This window comes from Muscardinus avellanarius (genome assembly GCF_963383645.1).
Source record: "Muscardinus avellanarius genome assembly, chromosome: 1".
Lineage (NCBI taxonomy): Eukaryota > Metazoa > Chordata > Mammalia > Rodentia > Gliridae > Muscardinus > Muscardinus avellanarius.
In genome coordinates this window covers 31,197,078-31,220,045 of record NC_137786.1, presented here as the reverse complement: position 1 = coordinate 31,220,045, position 22,968 = coordinate 31,197,078, and the positions used below count along the sequence as shown (strand labels likewise).

General features: G+C 37.9%; 1 protein-coding gene across 1 annotated transcript in view; it reads right to left on the bottom strand.

Moving 5' to 3' along the window:
* SPEF2 (sperm flagellar 2) overlaps positions 1 to 22,968 on the bottom strand; it is a gene marked incomplete at both ends in the record, with an annotated part of 204,416 nt that overhangs the window by 143,077 nt on the left and 38,371 nt on the right. Inside the window, 4 exons of the mRNA XM_080719700.1 lie at positions 7,754 to 7,907; positions 8,479 to 8,666; positions 14,628 to 14,816; positions 20,031 to 20,217. Coding sequence (XP_080575826.1) covers positions 7,754 to 7,907; positions 8,479 to 8,666; positions 14,628 to 14,816; positions 20,031 to 20,217 — 718 coding nt within the window. The remainder of the gene's footprint in view (positions 1 to 7,753; positions 7,908 to 8,478; positions 8,667 to 14,627; positions 14,817 to 20,030; positions 20,218 to 22,968) is intronic.

Sequence of the window (22,968 nt, the reverse complement as noted above, 5' to 3'; positions counted from 1 at the left end):
CATCATGAGTTTTTACAAACAGCAGCTGCTTGGGAACAAATGTGCTTGAATGCAGGTTGTAGACTGAGGTACACACTTCAAGTCTGAGCCAAGGATCTTTTGTATGTCCTCTGGATTCTCTCCTAGTTTTTAACAGTGCCTGAGTGATTGGATGCTGCTTCTGGTGTGGTTGCATGTTTTCTCATCAGATTCTGTTTTGTTTTCTCTCCATATGAATTATTCTTGACACAAGGTCACATGCATGCCATTCTCATTGTTTGCCATTCCTCAACATCCAAATTAGCACTGGACTTGCATCACTCATCTCTTTTAAAGAATAAGAAGTCATAGTTTACCCAGATTGACTTGGATAAATAGACTCTGGGCCCTAGGAAGATATTCACCAGTCCATAAAATCTCGGAGTGCCACTAGTACAGTATACAACAAGCAAACAGTATTGAGTTGTGCCAATAAGGCTTAGTAGTGATATTCAAATATGAATTTTGTACAATGAGAGTACTAGTCTGGAGGTACACATGATCCAGTGTTTTTCATTTTAGATCACTAGAAATTATCAACATCTTCATGGACTAATGTGCTTCAGGTACTCCCGGTTTGGTAGGCTCTTAACAACCAACAATTCATTACTGAAATAAAAGTTCCTTTTTCCCGAAGAAAGATAAAGAATATTTTGCTATGGTGGCTAAAAGACTTAGGGCAGAAACTTCTAACAGATCAATAAATCTCATGGGTATTAGTTGTTTCCAAATTAAAAAAAAAAGTATAAACTAGGTCTAGGAGTATAGCCCAGAGGTAGAAGAGTTTCCAGGAACCCCAGTACCACCACCACCAAAAAAAAAAAAAAAAGAAAGAAAAGAAGTAGACCAATTAATAGTTAAATTTTACCTAATGGAAAAGTATATTAGTTACTAGTGAGTGGAATATGAGGAAATTTGTTAACTCAAGCCTAAATACCTTGAGCAAAAAATAATATCTTAATATCTTAACCAGGTACAATACAATTGCCCACTTAGAGCATTATAATTCACAACCTATATATTTTTCCTTAAATACTTTTAGATGTACCTAGCATTTATCTCTTCAGAAGTTCTTGGTGAGAGAAAGGTGATTCCTACTAAAGGATTAGGAAGGCTTTCAGAGCTTAGTTTGGTTTACATCCTGAAATTAAATGAAACCATAAAGGAAATACAATGATAAGAGAGGATAGTTCATAGGGTTAGATCAGTTTTAAGTTAATATCTTTAAAAGTCAATTGATATCTACACATATTTTACAAACCAACTCAATCTCATCCCTTCTAAATTTCTTCCATAATTTCTCATTCCTAGCAATACTTAGCACCATTTTATGAAATAATTTTTTTCTCATTCTAAATACACTGTAAGTAGCAGCAGGGAACAAACTCTATATTAATCAAATTTACATCCCCAATACCTAGAACACTGCTGGCATAAGTAGGCACTCAATAAAAATTTATTGATTGGTTGAGGCAATCAGCAATATGGGTTCAATATGTATAAATCGAATCAATGAGTGAATTCATGCACATTAAATTTTAGTAATTTTGACTAAGTCCATAAGATTTAATTTTATAAATAAGAGAATTAAATAACAATTTAAATTCCCTCTAAATAACAATCCAACTTTCAAACTAGAAACAAGAGAAGAATGTGTTATCTTCATATAAGCTATCCACATACAATACATGAAATTAGCTAAACAGGAAATATCACCAGAAATAATAGCCTATGTATGTTAAGAGAGTATCTTGATAAAATTAAGGAATTCCTTTGTATATTTTCAAGAAAATTTCAATAAATTGTAATAAATGAAAAATATTTTATAGGTCTGTGACTTCTTAAGAAACTGTGCCAGAGACTTAAAAGGAAGAAGAGAGATGTAAAAATGCCACATTCAAGTATAAAAGTGACTAAAAACATTTGTTTTCTAAAGTTTTATCTTGGAGAGAAGATGGATGACAAATCTTTCAAATCTTTTTTTTTTTTTTTTTTTTTTTTTTGTACTGGGGATGGAACCCAGGGGCCTTCTACTTCCAGGCTATACTCCCAGACCTATTTTATAGCTCAGGCTGGCTTTGAACCTTTGTGATCCTCCTGTCTCAGCCTTCCAAGCGTGGGGATTACAAGCGTGCACCACCACGCCCGGCTTACTTTTTTCTTTCTTTTTCTTTTTGCGGTACTGGGGATGGAACCCAAGGACATTCTACCTCCAAGCTACACCACAGCCCTATTTTTTTATTCTTTATTTTGAAACAGGGTCTCACTGAATTGCAAAGAGCCTCACAAAGTAGCTGAGGCTGTACGCAAACTGCAACCTTCAGTCTCAGCCTCCTGAATGCTGGGATTACAAGTGTGCACCACCCAACCCGGTGACAAATCTTACTTTTTAACATATAAATATCTCCAAGTTACCTAAAACACTTAGGTAATACCTCCTAAGGGGAAAAAAAAGTTCTGTAAGATCATCGACTGTGCTCATATTACCAAAAACTATATGGCTGGGAATACTTCCCCTGAATGAGTCCATATTTGAGAAGAGGATGCCTGTCACACTTAAGCGTGGGTAGCAATGGGCAGGGTTGGCCAGGAATTTTAATGGGTAGACCAAAAGATCCCGAAAAAGTAGGCAGAAAAGAAGTCAGATCTGAAGTGATCAGGATCTGGAAAGGTGTGAAAGTTCAAGCTCCTGAATGAGTCCAGGGTTCTGGAGAAGATAAAAACACCCTGTGTGAATGGAGAGGCAAGATCTGCTTTAAGGCAGAAGTTGTTAGTGACCTGGATAATCTTTTACTTCTAACTGGGTATTTGCTTTGGTTTTCTTAGACTAGTTTGATCTGGTTGTGTGCCAGATGACTCGCAGATAATACAAATCCACTGCAGACATTCCAGTTCTGGTTAGGGCAACTCAGACCCTGTCACTCTGCTTCCAAGCTTTTGAGTCCTGGCTGTGCTCCGCTTCTGCCTGGCCTCTAACCTGCCAGCGTTGTTTTCCTTCTCTCCTTTGGTTCTCATCCAGGCTCGGTTTCGGTCGCTGGCTTGCTCAGAGGACTTGGCTTGATCCCACACCTACCACTTCCTGTTTCTTGCCACTTCAGAGAGACTATCTTGACCATCTTGGTTTCAGCTCTAAGAATTCAACCCCTGGCACTGGATTTTCCTGGCTGACCTTCTGTCCTGGTCTCTTAACAAAAAGAAAACTATACTATAAAAGCACGCCTAATGCTGTGGTAACATGGAGAGTCTAGTGGCAATATTCCAGATACTGTGCTTTGAAAGTCTGCCACTCAGAAAAGAGATCCATACTACACGGGGAAGTGGTAAGGTAAAAGTTCACAGCTTTTAGAGTCTTATTTCTTTGTTTTTGCTTCCCAAGATTTCTCTCTCTTCCAAACACTCAAAAACCCTTAGATAATCTGGAAGAATTACCTGAATTTGTAATTCAGATTAAAAAATTCATGGCAAATGTCCAGATTCTTGGAAGAAGTAGAAAGGGTGGTTATATATCTCATCTTACTGTGAATTCACTTCAAGGAATCAGATAGTCCCATAGGGTTTCATTTTTCTTAAATACTTTTATTGGTATATTATAATCTCAAGGTGATAGGGACACACATGTACATAGTACTTGGTGAGCTACCCCGTGGCTCCCCTTCACTGTACATGATATTGAAATTGCATATATGCAGAACTTTAGTGGTGGTATTCCCTTCATTGATTCTCCCTCTCCCCAACATCATCCTCCCTCTCGGCCTCCTCCGTCACTCCACTGGGGTTTCTCTTCCATTATATAAAGTCCCTCTTGTATCCCAGTTACTCCCTAGCTTCCTCATAGGAAAGGAAGCATATGGCCCTTCACTTTTTGTGATGGCTAATCTCACATAATATGATATTCTCAGGTCCATCCATTTTCCTGTAAAGAATAAATTCCCTGAACTCTGTATGGGACCTGCTTGGTAGCCAGGTTTCGATGGAAAAGACCAATGCTGCATACTGCTTTTGAGGAGGAGGAAGAGAGGAAAGGGTGATGAACTGGGGTGCTGTCAAAATCTGATTTCCACCCAGAATCTCTGTTTAGGGCTCGGAACAACCTTGTAATCCTAGTACTTGGGAGGCTGACATAGGAAGATTACAGGTTTGTGGCCAGCTTCAGCAACTTAATGAGGTCTGATTAACTTAGTGTGACCCTGTTTCAAAAGGTAGCTCAGAGGTAAAATGCCTATCACCACCACCAAAAAAAAAAAAAAGATGAAATTTCTTTGTCCTGTGAGTGCGAATTGACCCTTTAATATGCTTGATAGCCTTGATAAGTCACTTGACCTTAGGAAAAATAAGTGGATAGTTTAGTTACCCAGTAATATCTTCTTGGCAGGCAGTCTGGCCTCTTGATTCCAGAGGAACTAAAGGGTAAGGGCGCCCACCTCTCACTGACATTAACAGGGTGGGAACAATTCCAGGGAAAAGGTCACATCTACTGCCAGGAAATACAACCGTATTCTTGGGTAATGAGTTAAAGGCTGAAGTGAACTCTATTTGCTTGCCAGCTGGAACCCATGCTGATCTGGAGAGTGTCCTGGCTAGAAGCAGAATCATGGGTAGCCAATGCAATGCCTATCACTCCATCCTGTTGATCCTGGCTCATCAGGAAATTTAAAAACCTGGTCCAGATGCAGTAATGGCGATTGCTCAGCAATCCAATCACTTCTATCCCTGAAGTAACCTCCTTCAATCTGCCATGCTCTAGTAGTATGGAAACAATCATGTTTAATTCCAGGCCATTATTAAAGAAGGCCCAGGGCAAGAATCTCCCTCTGCTTTATGTTTATTTCTGAAATTAAATATGAATTGAGGATGGTAAGTTACCCATGTGACAGAGATTACCATCAAGGCCTCTAGGCCCACACTTGAGAAAGCCCAGCACCTCACCCTGCAAGCCAGTCATCCTAGCTTGTAGCTTCAGAAGTGTAGAAAGCTCAGCATTGTGAGCTCTGGCAGCTTTCCTCTTCTAAAGCTTTGCGCTACCGCTTACTTATAAATCAGGCCGTCAGAATCACCGGGCTGATTTTAAGCCTGATTACAGTACTAAGTCACTTTGAGAGATTCTCCGTCTTGAGAACGTACATTTGCTGCGTGCTGCTCTAATTCAGTGACAAATCTAATGAAAACAATAGGTGAAGGTTTCTGCCTTGCACTCTGGGTTCCACACACGCTCAAAGTGACTCACTTAGTGGATCAATGGAGCAGTAGCTTAGTTACCCCAAATGACAGGTTCCTGCTCCTGGTTCCATTCCCTGCTCTGACAAGCCACACTGCCCATTGTAGGCATTAAATGTTGCACTCTGAGAATTACAGTGGTCCAAGGCTAAAGCTGCTGCATTTTCCTGACCTCTGACCTTGAAATAGCATCATGTTGGACTTGATAGCAGATCTCTGTGTAGGGCCATGGGGCAGGACAATTCTGCTGGTGGTGGCTGTCCTGATAAAATAATAAGCTTCACTCATCAGCTCTGGAAAAGTGCTATCACCATTAAGCTCATTTGGTGGTGGTTTATATAAAAACTCATTTATCTAGTGGTTTATATAAAAACAAAATGCTGTGGCTGAGGATTCATGTGCCAATAAGACTCATAGAAAGTACTTGCATTGGGGAAATCTGAGGATCACCAGGAGGAGTCACTAATTCATTGAGAACCACTGACTGGTGTGTAGGGCTGTGCTCCTGGCTGAACTGGAGGAGCTGGGCTTCTTGGCTGAGCCACTGACCATGGTCCATTGGGTCTCATTCTTGTCGCCCCGTGGCAGTTGCCTGGAAACCCAGTGGGGTCTGGCTGTTCCATGATGCCATTCCTCTCTCTCTTAAGGAAGAGAAATGAAATGCAATTTCTAGCTACGGTATTCCCGGGACACAGTTTTCTTATGTGCATCTGGTTCTATAAATAGAATGTGAGCCGGGCGTGGTGGCGCATGCTTGTAATCCCAGGATTCGGGAGGCTGAGACCGGAACATCGTGGTTCGTGGAGAGCCTCAGCTACTTAGTGAAGCCACCCGCAACTTAGTGAGACCCTGTTTCAAAATAAAGAATAAAAAATAGGGCAGGGGGTGTAGCTCAGAGGTCGAATGCCCCTGGGTTCCATCCCCAGACCCACAAAATAAATAAATAATAAATAAATAAATAAATAAATAAATAGAATGTGATGATTTAGAAAATGTTAAGAAATAAGGATCAAATTTCAGTAGCTACGTACAATGAGTACATAAGCAAAAACCTCTTTTACACCAATTTCTAGGTATAAATTTTAAAATTTTAACATGATAACTTAATCCAACAGAGCATGAACTCATGAAAGCATGAGCTCCAAAGCAGTAGTTGTAAGTTCTTTAGGGATGGTGTGCATGGATATCAATGTAGTATGTTAGGACTGTAAACATCTTGAAGATTAACTTCCAAGTTATGCATTTATTTGAAAGAATAAAAACACTGAACAAGTTGAGCAGAAATAAATTGTATACAACACTTTTTATTAGCTAAGTGAGCATGCATTGTACTTTCTCTTTTTAAAAACTTAAGCTAGATCATATATATATTACAACTTGAAAATTTTTTTTTAATTTTTTTTTGGTGGTACTGGGGATGGAACCCTTCTACCTCCAGGCTACATTCCCAGACCTATTTTATATTTTATTTGGAAACAGGGTCTCTTAAGCCAGTGCGGCTGGCTTCGAACCTGAGCGATCCTCCTGTCTCTGCCTCCCAAGCGCGGGGATTACAAGCGTGCACCACCATGCAAGGCGAAAATTTGTATTTTTACTCATATGTAGAAATATTTATGATAAGTTCTTAAAGAAACAAAAGCTCTAAAACAGGATATGATAATACAATTGATTTTGACATATGTCCTAAAGTCTGCATATGGCATGTTTTTCCTATGCAGCTTAAAAGAACAAAGCTTGTAAACACACATCAGAAATTCTAAGGTAATTTTCATTTCTATAAAAACAACAAAGTCTCTACACAAAGTAAACTGCATTGCTAGATGCTCACAAACTCCTGACAAGAGTCAATAATTTCCTGCAAAAGAAACATACCAGATGCTTCAGGATGTGGGCAAGACAAGCGTGTTCCTGTGGTAACCATTTCCCAAGTGAGAAGAGTAGTCAGAAAATTTTTGCTAAGCTACAGCCTACCAGGTAACTTATGAGAACAAAAACATAGAGTATATTGAGCTGTTTAAGAAATAAGAGAGAAAAATATTCTGTGAACCTGCAAAACCTGTCAAGTAAATCATCATCATCATCATCATCACCATCATCATCATCTCTCAACAAAGACAAGCCCAAGACTGGTCAGATTCACTGCTGATTCTACCAAACTTTTCAAGAAGAACTATCACAAATGCTCCTCTATCCCACAAAAGAGAGGGGAAGAAATCTTTCCAAACTCATTCTATAAAGGCAGTATTACCTTGCTATCAGAAACTGATAAGGATACAACAAAGAAAACTACAAACTAATATTCTTGATGAACATGGATGAAAAAATCCTCATTAAAATACATGTAGTTTACATTTTATAACACATTAAAAAGATCATACATCATGAAAAAATTGGTTTCATTTCAGGGATATAAGGACAGTTGGACATATACAAATCAATAAATGCAATATAGCGCATAAATAAAATCAAAACGAACACACAATCTTCTCAGAAGATGCAGAAAAAGTCTGCCAGTATGTACCTTATATTCTTCATAATCATTGCTGTCTAGCAAGTTCCTTTTCTCCAGTTCTACCAGTTGTGCTGTTGAGTGCTTGGAAGGCATACGCTCATATATGGGCTTCCCGTTGAAAAAGAGTTCCTTCCAATCATGCATCAACTTAGGTGGAATCAGACTATTACAAAAAAAGGTAGAAATAGATCAATAGTTAAATATACACTTTGAATCTTAGTCTTTTCATTGAATGTATGTAACTAATCTACTTGCATCAGAATTAAGTAGAAATACTTAAAACCAATTTTAAAGTTTACCACATGTGCAATGACAGTAAGACAAACATAGATTTTTATGTTACAAATTATACACAAACATGCAAATGTTATAGATGTCTGATTTCAATTCGTTTAAATTTGTTGTTTTATCCCCCTAGGATATGTATGGTCTATCTTGGTATAAGTTCTATTGTTATTTGAGAAGAGTATGTATTCTCTGGTATCCTGGAGTAAGGTGTATTATAATATTGATTAGAACTGATTCACTGGTGGTGTTCATTTCTTCTGTATTCTTGCTTATTTTGTTTAGTTGTCTATTGTTTAAGTCTCCAACTACAATTATGGACCCTTCCATTTATTTGTCTTGCAGTTCTATTCAATTATGCTTTACATATTTTGCCTTTCTGTTGTTTAGTGAATACACAATATATATGTGGTGTTTATTTTGTATTAATTATAGAAATGAGTACTTACTTATCTGTCAGCATTCGGTAGTCTGCCACTTTAGTAGAAAAATCAAGTATTTGATCCAGAATATCTGCACATATTTCATAATCATTTTTGTAAGAATCCTGAGCTCTTTCCATAGCAATCTGGTCGTGAACTTCCTTCTCTCTGAGGATTTGGTCTTCAAAATCAATCTTGGCTCGTTTTGCCAAAGCCTAAGAAGGCAAAACCATTTTTTTTTTGGCACTGGGGATTGAACTCAGGGCCATTCTACCCTAGAACTACACCACCAGTCCTATTTTATTTTTATTTTTGAAACAGTGTCTGACTAGGTTGATAAAGTCCCACTACTTGCCGAGGCTGTCCTTGAACCTTGATCCTTCTGTCTCAGCCCTCTAAGTACTGGGGATTACAACCATGCACCACCATACCTGGCTGGCAAAACCATTTTTAAGCCACTATTATTGTGCAATGATTCAAATGAGAATAATGTCATCATTTCAATAGCAATCATCCCCCATCTTTAAGTGGAATGAAAATTCTTTTTACATCAGGAAAAAGTTAATAATGAATAAGCACTTTCTCCTTAATAAATTAAGTGCTGATTATGAAGGCAAAGACAATAGTGGAATTATTTTACCTTTATCTCATCAACAAAAGTCTCATAAAAAGTGATCTGATGGGAAAGTCCAATGTATTAATGATAAATTGGATGATAAAGCCTTCCAGAAAGAGTCCTGGTTTCACAGCTTGCAAACAAACAAGAAACAGAAACAGGCAAGTCTGTGCCAGAACCGAAGCACACACCCACCCAAGTAGCCTCGATCTGGCCACATTTTTGAAGCCACCACTCCGTGTTTTGCAGTGGGGAAGTTTTATGATATTGATTTGTAAATAGAAAATTTTATTTTGTGTTATTTTGTTACTGGAGATTGGACCTAAGGGCACTCTACATCCAACCTATACTCCTAGCCTTTTTAATTTTTATTTTGAAACAGAGTCTCACTCAGTTGCTGAGGATGGACTCGAACCTGTGATCCTCCCAGTACTTGGATTCTAGGCATGTGCCACCACATCTGATTTACTTAGCAAATACTTTGAAAAATTACTGATTATAGTGATTTGAGATCATGATACATTTATCAACAACTGTTAAGTATTTTATGATAACTACAAAACCCTCTGGTTACAGCCTTAATAAATTGGTAAAACTAACTTATAGAGACATCTGTATCTGTAGAAAGTAATGAAATATTTAAACATTGTGTCATCACCCACTAGTGATGGTACTAGTATTTGCTTTGGGTACCCATTCTTTGCAAAGGTCACGCTCAGCCTGTTGGGAACTGAGACGAGTACACTACTGGTGGGATTCAAATGATCAATGTTACTTTACAAATATCTGTGACAACCTCTTGAAAAATCCTAGAGCTTAACCCAGACAGTAGAATATGGAAGCAGACTTGGGCTTTGGAGGATCTGGGGTCAAATTCAAGCCCCAACTTGTGTACAGAACTCAAGCTCAAGCGGTGAGAACATGCACAAGTTGTTTAGCTTCCTTAAGCCTCCATTAACCCTAAGTGGGGATATTAATCGTTCTCAGCGTGCCCAGAAAGTTTAGTTCATCAGAGCGAGCTCTTCTGATGCTACTGTTTATAAATAACTAAGCATTGCAGTCAATTGCCACATAAGGCCCACTACCTGTTTTGCTGCTCCTCTTTAATATCACAAGATTGTTTTATTTGTTGCTGGGAAATGGGTTGGGCTGGATGGCTTGTCAGATCAACTCAGTACATTTTGCAGATTCAGGAACTACCGCAGACCTTATCACTCTTGTATTGTTTTGCAGGTCCTGTTTTTACTTAAGTACAAAGCTTATGGCATGCCTTATAAAGTGTGACGAGTTGAGAAGAAAATGGAATGTAAGAGACTAGGACTCTCAGATGAGAATTTATGCAGCAAGAGATGCTAAAATGGGTCATGAGGATGGTTTACTATGGTGAGCGTAAAATGTGTGGAAATATTTAGGATGTGATGGAACCAAAACCTTGGTTGACAAGAGTCCCCTATTGCAACAGAACACTTTCCATTCTTGGCTGCTGTGATTGCCTGTCTTTCTCCGTGCTACCTCCTCCCAAGCCTTCCTCCCTTCCTTTTGTCTTCCTGCCCTTTTTTCCTTCTCTGTCCATTGCTCCTCTCCGTCCAGCTATCTAGCCTCCCTTCTCTTCCTTTACAACTTCTACCACTAACTCTGTGCTAAACCCACCACAACTTCCTGTCTCATAACAGTGAAGTAGGTTGCAGCCCTAAAAAGAGAAAGAAGAAAAGGAAAAAGGAAGTCAGTGGGAGGCAGCAAATCTCAGTGGTTATGAGCTAGGATTCTATGGTGTGGTGGAGCAGGTTCTGCTCCTGTGACACCGCCCATGAGCTGTGCGATGTCAGCGAGCCATCTCAGCCTCATTTCCCTTATCTGTAAAATGGAGGTAAGGATGTGTCCACTTGTGACTGCTGTGAGAAACATGCAGGTAATAAGTGCAGTGCAGTGTTTGACTTAAAGTGCTCAAAATGATAAATATTATTGTCAGTAATTCTTAGTAATAATAATCATAGGCAGCACTGAAATTGGAAAATCAGGAACTGTCTTCCTATAGAATGAATATTTTATTGCCTTAAAGGAACAGATCAGTGAATTTAATTTATTATTATTATTATTATTATTATTATTATTATTATTATTAAATTTTTTGGTGGTCCTGGGGTTCCTGGAAGCCCTTCTACCTCCGGGCTACACTCCCAGACCTATTTTCTATTTTTATTTGGAAACAGGTCTCTTAAGCCAGACACTCTCTAATGGTTTGGCCTTATAACCTGAGACATGGTGCATCTTTGTGGGCTGGGGTGGACAGTTGGAGTAAAATTGGGGTTGATTAGGAGAACATAAATAATGGTATGTCCTCGCATACTCCAGTTAGTGGTTGCAAATTTGTGCCCACCAAAAATGGGTGAAGGAGACCACGCAGCACCAGTAGTAGTAGAAAACAGGAGTGGTGTTATAGACATAGAGAAAACCAGGCAAATGAAAGAAAAATTTAGTCCGTGAAACTGATAGGACTTAGTGATGTTTGGGATACTGAGAAGGGAGGGGCAGATTTTGAGTGGGCTGCAAGGTTTTGGGCTTCTGAAAATGGATAAATAGTGACATCATGTATGTTTTTTAGGGTTAATGAAAAGGTCGTAAGTTCAGCCTTGAACATGTTGAGTTTGAAGTGTCTCTGAGGAATGTGAAGGGAGCTGGCAAAGGAGCAGTTAAACCTATGGATCTACAGTTTGGAAAGCAGAAGCCTTAAATGAATGAGTCATCCACCGATTGTAGCAATTATACTCCTTGGTTGTGAATGAGATGGCCTTATTTTCATAAGACAGAGAGAAAAGAAGGCAGCCTGTGTCTAAGCTTTGAGGAATGCTGATCATAAATGTTTTGGTATCAGAAGAGAATGAGCCTGCACAAAAGTCTGAGAAGGAGGAGCCAGTGAAGTAGGAGGGCCAAAAAGTGTTTTCCACAGCAATACTTGAGGGAAAATGAGCATAGACTAGCAAATCAACTCTACTAGTATAAGTCGCACAATAAATATTTGTGAGCATCATTAAGAAATTTGACAAATCCTAAATTTAAAGATACTTCTTGAATTCTCTCCCTCTTGCTGCCCACAAATAGTAATAAAAACTATAACAACATTGAAATTTAAACAAGCAGTAGTTTAAAAACTTCTCCTTCATGAAAAGTAAGTAGTGTAATGAAAATGCTTTAGGGAATACAACATAGTTTGTTTAGTGAATAATATTAGTGCAATATCAGCACTCATCTGACAAATTATTTCAACACAACTGTTGCACTCCATATGCACCAGCAACCACTGGAAGAGTTGGCAAAATCAAAATGTGTGCATGAAAACTGTGAAATCCACCATCTATAAGGGGGCAGGTGTCGGAGAAGCAGATATCGTCGCTGTAGAAAAAGGTAATCACACCAGAGGAAGGGATGTCCTTTATTTCATGTACTTCAGAGCCTCTCAGTTTAGGTTTCTGAGGCCGTGTCAGGCCTGAGAGTCCCAATGCCCTCAAGCCAGTTCATGCCCAATTAAAGAAAGAACAGGAAAGTGGACATGGTGGCTCATGCCTGCAGTCCCAGCTATTCAGGAGGCTGAAGCAGGAGGCTTGTCGGCCAGCTTAGCAAGATCTCAAAAGAAAGAAAAATGGAAAGAGAGATAGAAATAGATAGACAGAGAAAAGAGGTGATGCAGTGATGCATTTCATTTAAGTGAGACCAGTCTAGCTAAAAAAAAATTTGCTCTCAAATTAAATGGGCCTGTGAAAGTAGGCACTTAGGTAACTAAACACGTCATTTGTCATGTAAGTTAATCCATGAAAGTCTACTCTCAGAAAGGAGAGAAAGGAGACATTCACCCAGATAATCCAGGGAAAGAAGAGACCAGAAATGAGCATTCATGGGCCTCAGGTTCATGGGGCATGGCTCCCCCACCTGAAATTTAGGCTACTCCTGTTCTACAAGGGGAAAAAAAATATATTGTTTTGCTATCCTAACTCTGGAGAATCTGTGTTTCCAAGTGATATTTCTACGAATTGAATGATTTTGGCCAAAGCTAGCCTGTGTTACATCTTCATAAAATGTAACAGTGAAAGCCATAAAGCTAATAAATAAAATACTGCTTTCCTGTTTCCTGCAAGATTTCCTCTTCTTCTCAGCTTCATTTTATGAATGTTTTATGATAGTAAAGACAAGCTGCCTAAAATGACATTCACATGAATTGTGCAATTCTTAAGTCAAATCTGGGCTGATTAAGTAAATCTAAAACTTACACAATAGGAAATAGACAAAAACTGATACACATAATCCATCAATAAATCTTTTTTGGTTACTAAAACCCTAATATACAAAATTCAGGAAAAATATCATGCAGAAAAGAGTTAGCATATTGGATATTTTTCTTTTCAAGTTACCAAAGGGCCTAGACACAATAACACCTTACTAGCAAAGAGTGTGCTTGGAAGCCTAACCTTGGTTCCCATGCACCAGTCGCAACTGCAGAGTTGCCTAAATAAACGACTCATTCTGGCCCTGAGGAAGGGAACAGTACAGCATGGGCCTGAGAGATCTTATTTTATCAGAAGGCAAGGAACTGTATAATAAAAACTAATTGTGTCTTGTTGAAAGGAAGCAGCTTACAAGTTCTCTGAGAATATTCACTGAGAATAACCAACTGTGACGTCCATGCTAGTAATGTTAGGGGGCCTTCAAAGAAAGAATGTCCTTGAGGCATCCAGGGAAAACTAATGATTTGAAGAAATGAAAGTCTGATTATCATGAAAAGTAGTGATACGAAGAAATAAAAGTCTGATTATCATCAGTTTGGCAGCAACACTTTATACCTGAAGAAAATGGACTGGTGCATTTGAGGTATTCAAAGAAATATTTTATAGATAGTTTATATCTATATTTTATAGATATATAGATATAAAATAGATATAAAATATATGTAAAATAGATATAAGATATCTATTTTATATTATATTATACTATCTACTTTACATCTATTTTATAGATAGCAAAACTGACAGTTGGGTACAGAAGGTGTACACTGTTATCAGTGACAAAAACTTAGGAAACTAACTAAGCTTGAGGAATCAGTTGGAGAAGGAGCTTCAGGCAATTAAAAGAACCAGAGACACATGGATATAAGGATTGGAGGTAAGCATTACTTAGTTCCTTGTAAAATCAAGACTGAAGGGAGAGAATATATAGTATCTACCTGCCCTGGCAATGCAGCTAAATAGAAATAAAAATGGATGGATAATAGCTGATAATGGGAACACTCAATGGACATAATATACATACACAACTTTACCAACACCAGTCACAATGTCACACATGGGGAGGGTGAGGGGATGGAGTGAGACCTGGGGAGGCCTCACCCAGTCCTGTGCTCTGAACTTCATCATGATGTGTGATTACAATGCACCCATAAAAATAGACAGATCACAAAAATTAATTTTTTAGACAATTGACAGCAAAACAGAGAGCACTGTTTAGCATGATATGGTAAAAAGGATCAAAAGTAACCTTAGGAAGGAGGTTTTTTAAGGGAGGTATTCTTTACCGCTTCTCGATCAAGAGCATCCTGGAAATCTTTAAGTCGTCTTTCTTCATATTGTTTTTCTCTGAAAATTCTGTTTTGCCATAAAACTTCCTTTTCATGTCGAACATGCATGAGCTGCACAGCAATCCTGCGCTCCTGCTGGGACTGCCGCATCAGCCGGTGAATCAGCTGCTCTTCCCGATAAGCCTCCTGCAGATACCAGTCAAAGAGCCAAACCACTGTCAAAGTCAGGGCCACATTTCCCATTGGGCTAAGAAGCCCATAAATAAATAATGTATAAAAGGCACAATATTCATCCAAATCAATTTCTGTCATTTAATTTAAACTTGGACATGATCAATACGAATTATATAAAAATTCTCAAATGATGTGGTACAATTTTGGTATCTAGAGATGTGATGATCTTAAAACTCCTAATTGCTTTAAATGAATTATCACTTCTTTTTAAATATGATCAAAATAAATTGGATGATTTTTATCAATGTTTTATAAACCAACAATGTAATTCTCAATTTATTTATTTATTATTTATTTAGTGGTACTTGGGATGGAACCTAGGGGTATTCTACCTCAGAGCTACACTCCCAGCCCTATTTTTAATTCTTTATTTTGAAATAGGGCCTCATTAAGTAGCTGAGGCTAGGCGTGAACCATGAGCCTTTGTCTCAGCCTCCCAAGTACTGGGATTACAAGCAAGTGCCACCACACCTGGTTTGTAATTCTCAATTTACAGGTATGTTTTCAAAAGTTTTTAAGGATGTTACCTGCATTCAAACAGAACTACTAGCTGCATAACAAATGCAGGCATTATCCAGAAAAAGAGAGCAGACTTGGTTAGTTCCCACTGGTGACATCTCAATATTAGTGTGAGGAGAAGCTAAAACTGGTAGAATGTGAAGACTGAGGACAAGGCTAAGTACAGACAACCTACTGATTCTCTTAATCTGAAACAGAAGCTTGATGTATTACGGGATGTTTTAGGAGAACAGAAGTGGGTAGAGTATTTGAATAGTGGGACAAACATTAAATGGGAACCAGAACACCTGGCTATTACGTCCAGTTTTACCACTAACTGGCTGTTTGTCTTGGGAGAAGCAGCTCAGCTTTACAGGGCTATTTCATGGTAGGAAGCAAGGACAGGTTCAGATGGAAGAGATGATCTCCCAGGCCACATAACTCCCTCACTCTGTCTAAAGAGAGACATCATGTGGAAAGATGAGGTAATTATAGAAACTAGTGGGGGCTTAGAAGAATACTTAAATGCTGGGGTTTCCATTTAATGCTCAACAATCAAATTATTTGGGTAGAAAATCTGTCATCAATAATGACATGAGCTTAGATGATCTCTAGCATGATAAGATTGCAGGAGAAATACTGCATATTTAGCAGAACCATAACATTCAAAACAATTACATTCTATGGTAGGTGCTGAAATCAGAACCTGAGAATTATTTAAAAATTGTAAATTAAAATTTAGCTGAAAAATGATTTTTCTTAGTCGAATATACAAGATAAAAAGCATGAGTAATTTTGAAACATGTCCATAAAATTTGAAAAAAGTTAAAGTAAATAATTATTTTTCTTTTAAGATCAAATATTCGTGGTGAGGCAGATTGTAAAAATGTCTATAAGTTTTCCTTCCTTTTCATTCAGAGCCTTGCAGTGTTTCTCTGTAGACATGCCGATCAAAAAGCAAAATACATTCTTCAGCTCCTTAAATATGGGGTGTGCAGTGACCATTAACTTGAAGTGACCAATGGGAGGGACATCAGCCAAAAAACCAAACATCAGAAAACTACTTGGGGTCTGATTCTCCTAATTCTCCCTGTCACTGCCAGCAAATGCATAACCTGGTCTACTAGAAAGAAAAGAGAGACCTCATGAGGGAAGAGGCAGTCTTCCCAGCAGGCCCGTACAAAGCTTTAGTAAGTCAGCCAGCCCTACCAATCAAACAAAGGCATACGAGCAAGCCTGGCCAAGCCCAGCACAACTGCCTACCATCTCATTTTGGGGTGGTTTGGATACATGAGGCATAGTCCCAAATTTGCTATTTTACTCCAAATGAATTATAAAAGATTACACTGTGTTTATATGGTAGGACAATTTAGTTGTCAAGATCTGGTCATTCAACCCTGTGATGAATGGTTATGTCTTGATTATTGCTGAATGAAAACACAGTGTGATAAAAGTGAGAAAAAGAAAAGGTTATTTCTGTGGGATGGCTGAGTTGATGCTACACACATGATAGCTCAGTGTGTAGAACCAGAAAGTGCATTAGGACTTACATACAAATGTTGAGTGAGCAGGAAGATTTATTTTTTGTTCCACTATAAGATAACTTTACATTTTAGAAACATATTTTTCAAAAAATTTCAATGGAATGCAGGATATACTTTATCAGAGAAACAAAGATGTGAGGTATAGTTAGGTGCTCAGAAAAGCTTAAACATGTCTATTTAACCTAGAACACAAAATATATTGTATTTAAAAGGAACAAAATGGAAAATAAAAGAAGAATCACTTTTATTTTAATTATCCATATTGTATTTTGGAAGAATTACGACAGCTATACAATCCTGAATTGTCTCAATTTGATTGTCAAGCCCTCTATCTCTCCCATGAGTTGGAGCTGAGAGCTTAGTCTGGTCCACAATTATTGCCTGTTTCCCTAAAGAGACCTGGGCATCTCTTATGGAGGAATGATTACTGTAGGACAGACACAATACCTAAGTATTCAAGGGTCCCTTAGTTATAAAGTGAGGGAGGAGTCTGGAATTCAAATGCCAGTTCTAAGGAAATATCATATGAAAAGTTCTTGAAAGGTAGAGATATCTGATATAGGGCAAACTCCAAGAATTACCAAGGTGCTAGCCAAATGGCCAAAGAACCAGATGAGAGCTATATGGTGTTCCAAATCTTTATTTAAACAACTTGTCTTCATTTAAAAAATAGCTTAAAGTTCTTTAAACTCAACAAGTCCAGAACCAAACTCACTAACTCCTTTTTAGACCTGATCTTCCTATATTTCCCCATCTCAGTTGATGACCCTATAATAACCCACTCTATAAGATATTAGAGACATCCTAAGTTCATTCCTCTCTCACCACTCCAAATATCCAAGTTTTCAAGAAGTAGTTGGTCATAGCTCCCATGTCCCTTTTCTATCCCAGCTGACACCCCCTACTTTGCATAACAGTGTTCCTTCCCATTGTGCCTTCCCCTCATCTGTACTCTCAACACTATGCTCCAAAGAGACAACTGAACTTTCCAACTTTCTTTTTCTTTCTTTCTTTCTTCCTTCCTTTCTTTCTTTCTTTCTTTCTTTCTTTCTTTCTTTCTTTCCTTTCTTTCTTTCTTTATTCATTCATTCATTCATTTATTTATTTTTTGGTGGTACTGGGGTTCCTGGAAGCCCTTCTACCTCTGGGTTACACTCCCAGACCTATTTTTTTATATTTTTATTTGGAAACAGGGTCTCTTAAGCCAGCGCAGCTGGCTTCGAACCTGAGCGATCCTCCTGTCTCTGCCTCCCAAGTGTGGGGATTACAAGCATGCACCTCCACGCCCAGCTGAACTTTCCAACTTTAGTTCACAAAATTCCACTTATTTATGAGTCACTATGCAAGATTATCAATTTAAACACAGGTCTCTGGCTCTCTTTTCAACAGCTGCACTGAAAGGAGGGTATGTAAATGCAAGTATGCCCAAAATCTCATTGCTAAGTGATAAAATTTGAAATAGATCATTGCTTTAAAATATACTTTAAAATTATCTAATTTTTATCATTTATAATGATTCTTTTAATTAAAAGGCAGATGATCAGCTGAGCATTGTGGTGCATGCTTGTAATCCCAGTACTTGGGAGACTGAGACAGGAGGCTCGCACAGGTTCAAAGCCAGCCTCAACTACTTAGTGAGGCTCTCAGCAACTTAGTGAGAGCCTGTTTCTAAATAAAATATAAAAAATAGGTCTGGGAATGTAACTCAGAGGTAGAAAGCCCTTGGATTCCATCCCCAGTACCACACACATACAAAAAAAGGCAGATGATCAAGTGCACTGGGTAAAGATATAAGTAAATATGAAGAAACAAACTTCTAACACAAAGAAATGTCCTAGAGTTATGCTTTGAATTTGAATTTTTCACTAAGAAAGGAATGGAACCCTTGAATAGTTTCATTTCTTCAAACTTACACAAAGTCTCTATCTCCCTTTAGTGAACAGACTACTGAGAAGCCTAGATGTGATTAGCGAATAGCAATCCATCTTCAAATTGTTTTCCTATTTTGGATATTTGGGTTTCTCCTAACAACATTCACAATAGAACTCACTTTCTTCCTAAAGCATCTATCATTTTCCTTATCCCAGCAAATGACTCTCCCATCACCCAGAAATCCACTTTTTGTCTCACTAACTGACCCCCTCATGCCACAGGAGTCATTAAGTCCTATTGATTTTGCTTATAAAACATCTCTTTTGAAGCTACTTCTTTCAGTCCTCATTGCCACTACCCTAAAGTTAGACTGGAATAATCTCTTACTTGGGGTTAAGCAGCAGCTCTGGATTTTTTGCTCTCCTGCAATCTATTCTCCAAAATAAAGCCAGAACAATCTTTTTCAAAGGCAAATCTGGCCTTCTTGCTCTTGTTCCTCTTTGCACTCAAATCACAAATTGTAAGAAATTGTAAGATCTCCTATTCTCCTCTACGTGGCTCATCACAGTTTAGCCTCTGGTGACTCCTGCCAGATGACATGACTTTGGGTCAGCTAAGAGCACTGAGCCTTCCCTTGTGATATGCTCTCCCCTGGAAATACACTTCAACTTCCATTATTTTAACAGACTTTTAGTGAGCTAAAATCACTGAACCTTTCCATGTAATAATCTCTCTTCTGGGAATATACTTCACTGTCACTATTTTAGCGACCCCTGAAAATTGTTCACTACCCGCTCTCCAGGCATCTGTCCCACCTTCAATTAGCAAAATCCTGGCCCCTCCTCTCGCTCCTGTTATCATCCTCCAGACAGTAGATACACATGGTTGGCAAAGATTTTAAATTCTTTTTCTGTGTTTTATTGTAAAATATACATAACATAAAATTTACTATTGCAATTAAGTGCATGATTCAGAGGTATTAAATATATTCACAATGTTGTGTAACCATCACAGATTTTAGATTATTTAGTAGATGGTAGGTTTTATCTTTTTTTAAATTTTCTGTTGTGATGCGACATTGAACTCTGAGTGACAGACAATACATGCATATACATATATACATATGTATGTATATATGTATATGTATATGTATATGTATACATATGTATATGTATATATGTGCATATACATATTTGTGTGTACAGAAGTTTGTAAAGTTCCCAGCACTATTATTTAACTGTAAATATCTTACCTCTTGTGCTTCGTGAGCTATTAACTGATCCATTAATAATCTCCGCCGTCTTTTCTCCCTTTGTTCTCGTGCAAATGCATCTTCTTCTAGGCGCTTCTGGATTTTTTTAATGTAGTCATCATCCGAATAAGTATTTAATAAATCAGTAGTTGCCTGGTCTGCTCTATCTAAATTAGTCTTGGATACACTAAGGACAACAGTTTTTATTTCAGATTAAAAAAAATAGTATGATCACATGTCATTACTCGTGACTAAGGAAGACCGCTGAAAAAGGCTTTCTTGAATTCTCTGTTAATTTACTAGCACGAGGATAGAAGCAAATATCAGACTTACAGTCTGACATCTATAGCTTATCTATGGACCCCTTGCCAACTCTGTTTTGAGTTGATAGTAGGCAGCATATTGATGACACACATTTTAGGAAAGAGTTACCCCTATGACTGTCAGGTGACCTGAGTACTTAGATATATAGTTCCATCCACTACTCCTCTCCTGTCACCTATGATGATGTTAGTTACTCTATGAACTCTCAGATTAATTTCTGACTGCTTAGGACAATGAGTCTTCTGTAAAGGAATCTGTATTGGGCACTTCTATTTCTCTTCCTTTTTCTGTACACAGAGCCCTAATTCAGAAAGCAATGTACTCAGCCAACGACTGTATTTCCCAGCCTCCTATTTCTGCTAGGTTTTCCTATATGACTGAATTCTGGCAAAAAAATAAAATAAGCAAAAAACATTATCATAGAATATTTTGGAAGGCTTTTGAAATGAGCTATTTTAGATAGGTAGAGCCACTTTGGGCCTATATTCCTTCTTAAGGGTCCAGTGATCAAAGGCACAGTATCTATCTTGTATCATGAATATAATAGGAAAGTACTGAAAAAAATGAAGCAAGAAAGATCCTTAGTTTTGATGTCTGTGGAGTTCCAAGGCACAGCCCGGGCTGCTTACCTACCAATTCCTATTGTATGAGAGAGAATGAGACATTCATCTAACCTGACCCTTTTTGTTTTGGGGTTTCTAAAAATAACTGAGAGAGATCCAGGTTTGGCACAGGTAATAGGGATCAGGGTAAATGTTTGAAGCTGTATTGTCCGGGGATGATCTTGGAGGTATTTAGTAACTGACATGGCAAAGACATTTATTGAAAGAGATGCATGCCAGGCTGGGAAAAATATTGCTGTGCTCAAAGTTAATTCTGGTTTCTCAACTTATAGAAACTGAGAGATCCCAGGAAAGGAACTGTGGAGAATACTATTTACCAACTAATAACAAGGATCTGTAGAGAATACTGCTTACTAACAAGTATAAATATTTTAATATTTTGAGATGACCTTCCTGAAGGAGACCATCTGTTATTGCCACAGAGCATGTGGTTGGGGAGGTGAATGAAAAAATAATTTTAAAAGAAATTTTTATTGGTACATCGTAGTCATACATCTTAATGTAGTACAAGATGGTAGAGCCATACATGCACACATCACTCTTAGACCTTCCGCAATTTCTGCCCCATTTTCTCTCCCTCCCTCCTTCTCATGTTTGACTTAGTGATTAACTTTGTTATGTTTGTGAATGTACATCATGCACATTAGGTAATTTCCCTCTTCCCTCCTCTCATCCCCCTCATTTAGATTGCCTTCTTTGCTCATCTATGCTTTTTCCTTCATTTCAAGTTCCTCCTATGACCCTTTTCCTCACTGGCTACCTCATTTTAGGGAAAGCATCCAATTTTTTACTTTTTGTGACTGACTAATCTCACTTAGCATAATGTTCTCCAGTTTCATCCATTTCCTCGCAAATGACATAATTTTGTTCTTCTTTATGAAAGAAAAATTCAGTGGTCCTATGGGCCAGGTCAGTTTGGGTGTAGTGGGATTTGGATGGTGACTGCATGCATGCGTAGGCTTGAATTATGCTGCCTTTAGGAATAAGGAGCAAGGTTGATAAATGGGAGTGAGGCTCAAAATAGGGCACCGAGGATTTCTTTAGAGGGTAGAAGGAAAGATAGCATACGAATTCTCTATTTTAATTTTCCTTCCATGTCTGATTTCTTCACTTTTTCCAACCTAATTTTTCTTTTTATTCTTTCTCCCTTGACCCTTGCATTTCCCTTCCATCAGAAATATTATTGTGGAGCTGCCATATATAGTGCGTTTCTGTTTTTCTTCTTTAACAAACAATTCTTTTATATTCTGTAAGGTGTAAATCAGTAGTTTGGATAGGTTCCATTTTAAAAAGCAGGAAAAACCCAGATTGTTCTTCTATATATAATTTCTCTAATGGATTGTTTTCAATGATCTCAAACAGGAAATAAAGGATAATGTATCTTTAGACAAATAAAACCTATTAAAGAAGCACTATTTGCAATAAACCCACCAAACTGACTGTCTTAGTAACATTCAATTAAGCAAACTCATTCCACAATTCCTTATTGCTGGTCTCCACATTAAATGCTCAAGATACAACCCAAAAGAATTAAAACTAAAATCTATGAAAGCTTTCCTGTGACAAGTTTACATTATTAGTAACTTAAAAAATCTTAAAAGAGTGTTTAAAATTGTGTGTGAACTTAGGAGAATAAACATACAAAATACCTATTCTCCCTCTAGATCTTTATGAAAATTAACAAGTCAAATTTTATTTTCCCTCATACACTAACTTGAAAATTCTCTAAAACGAAAGATGTTTAAATTAGATTTATGGCCGGGCATGGTGGCGCACGCTTGTAATCCCCGCGCTTGGGAGGTGAGACAGGAGGATCGCACAGGTTCGAAGTCAGCCGCGCTGGCGTAAGAGACCCTGTTTCAAAAATATAAAATAGGTCTGAGTGTAGCCCGGAGGTAGAAGGGCTTCCAGGAACCCCAGTACCACCAAAATAATAAATAAATAAATAAATAAATAAATAAATAAATAAATAAATAAATTAGATTTATGTA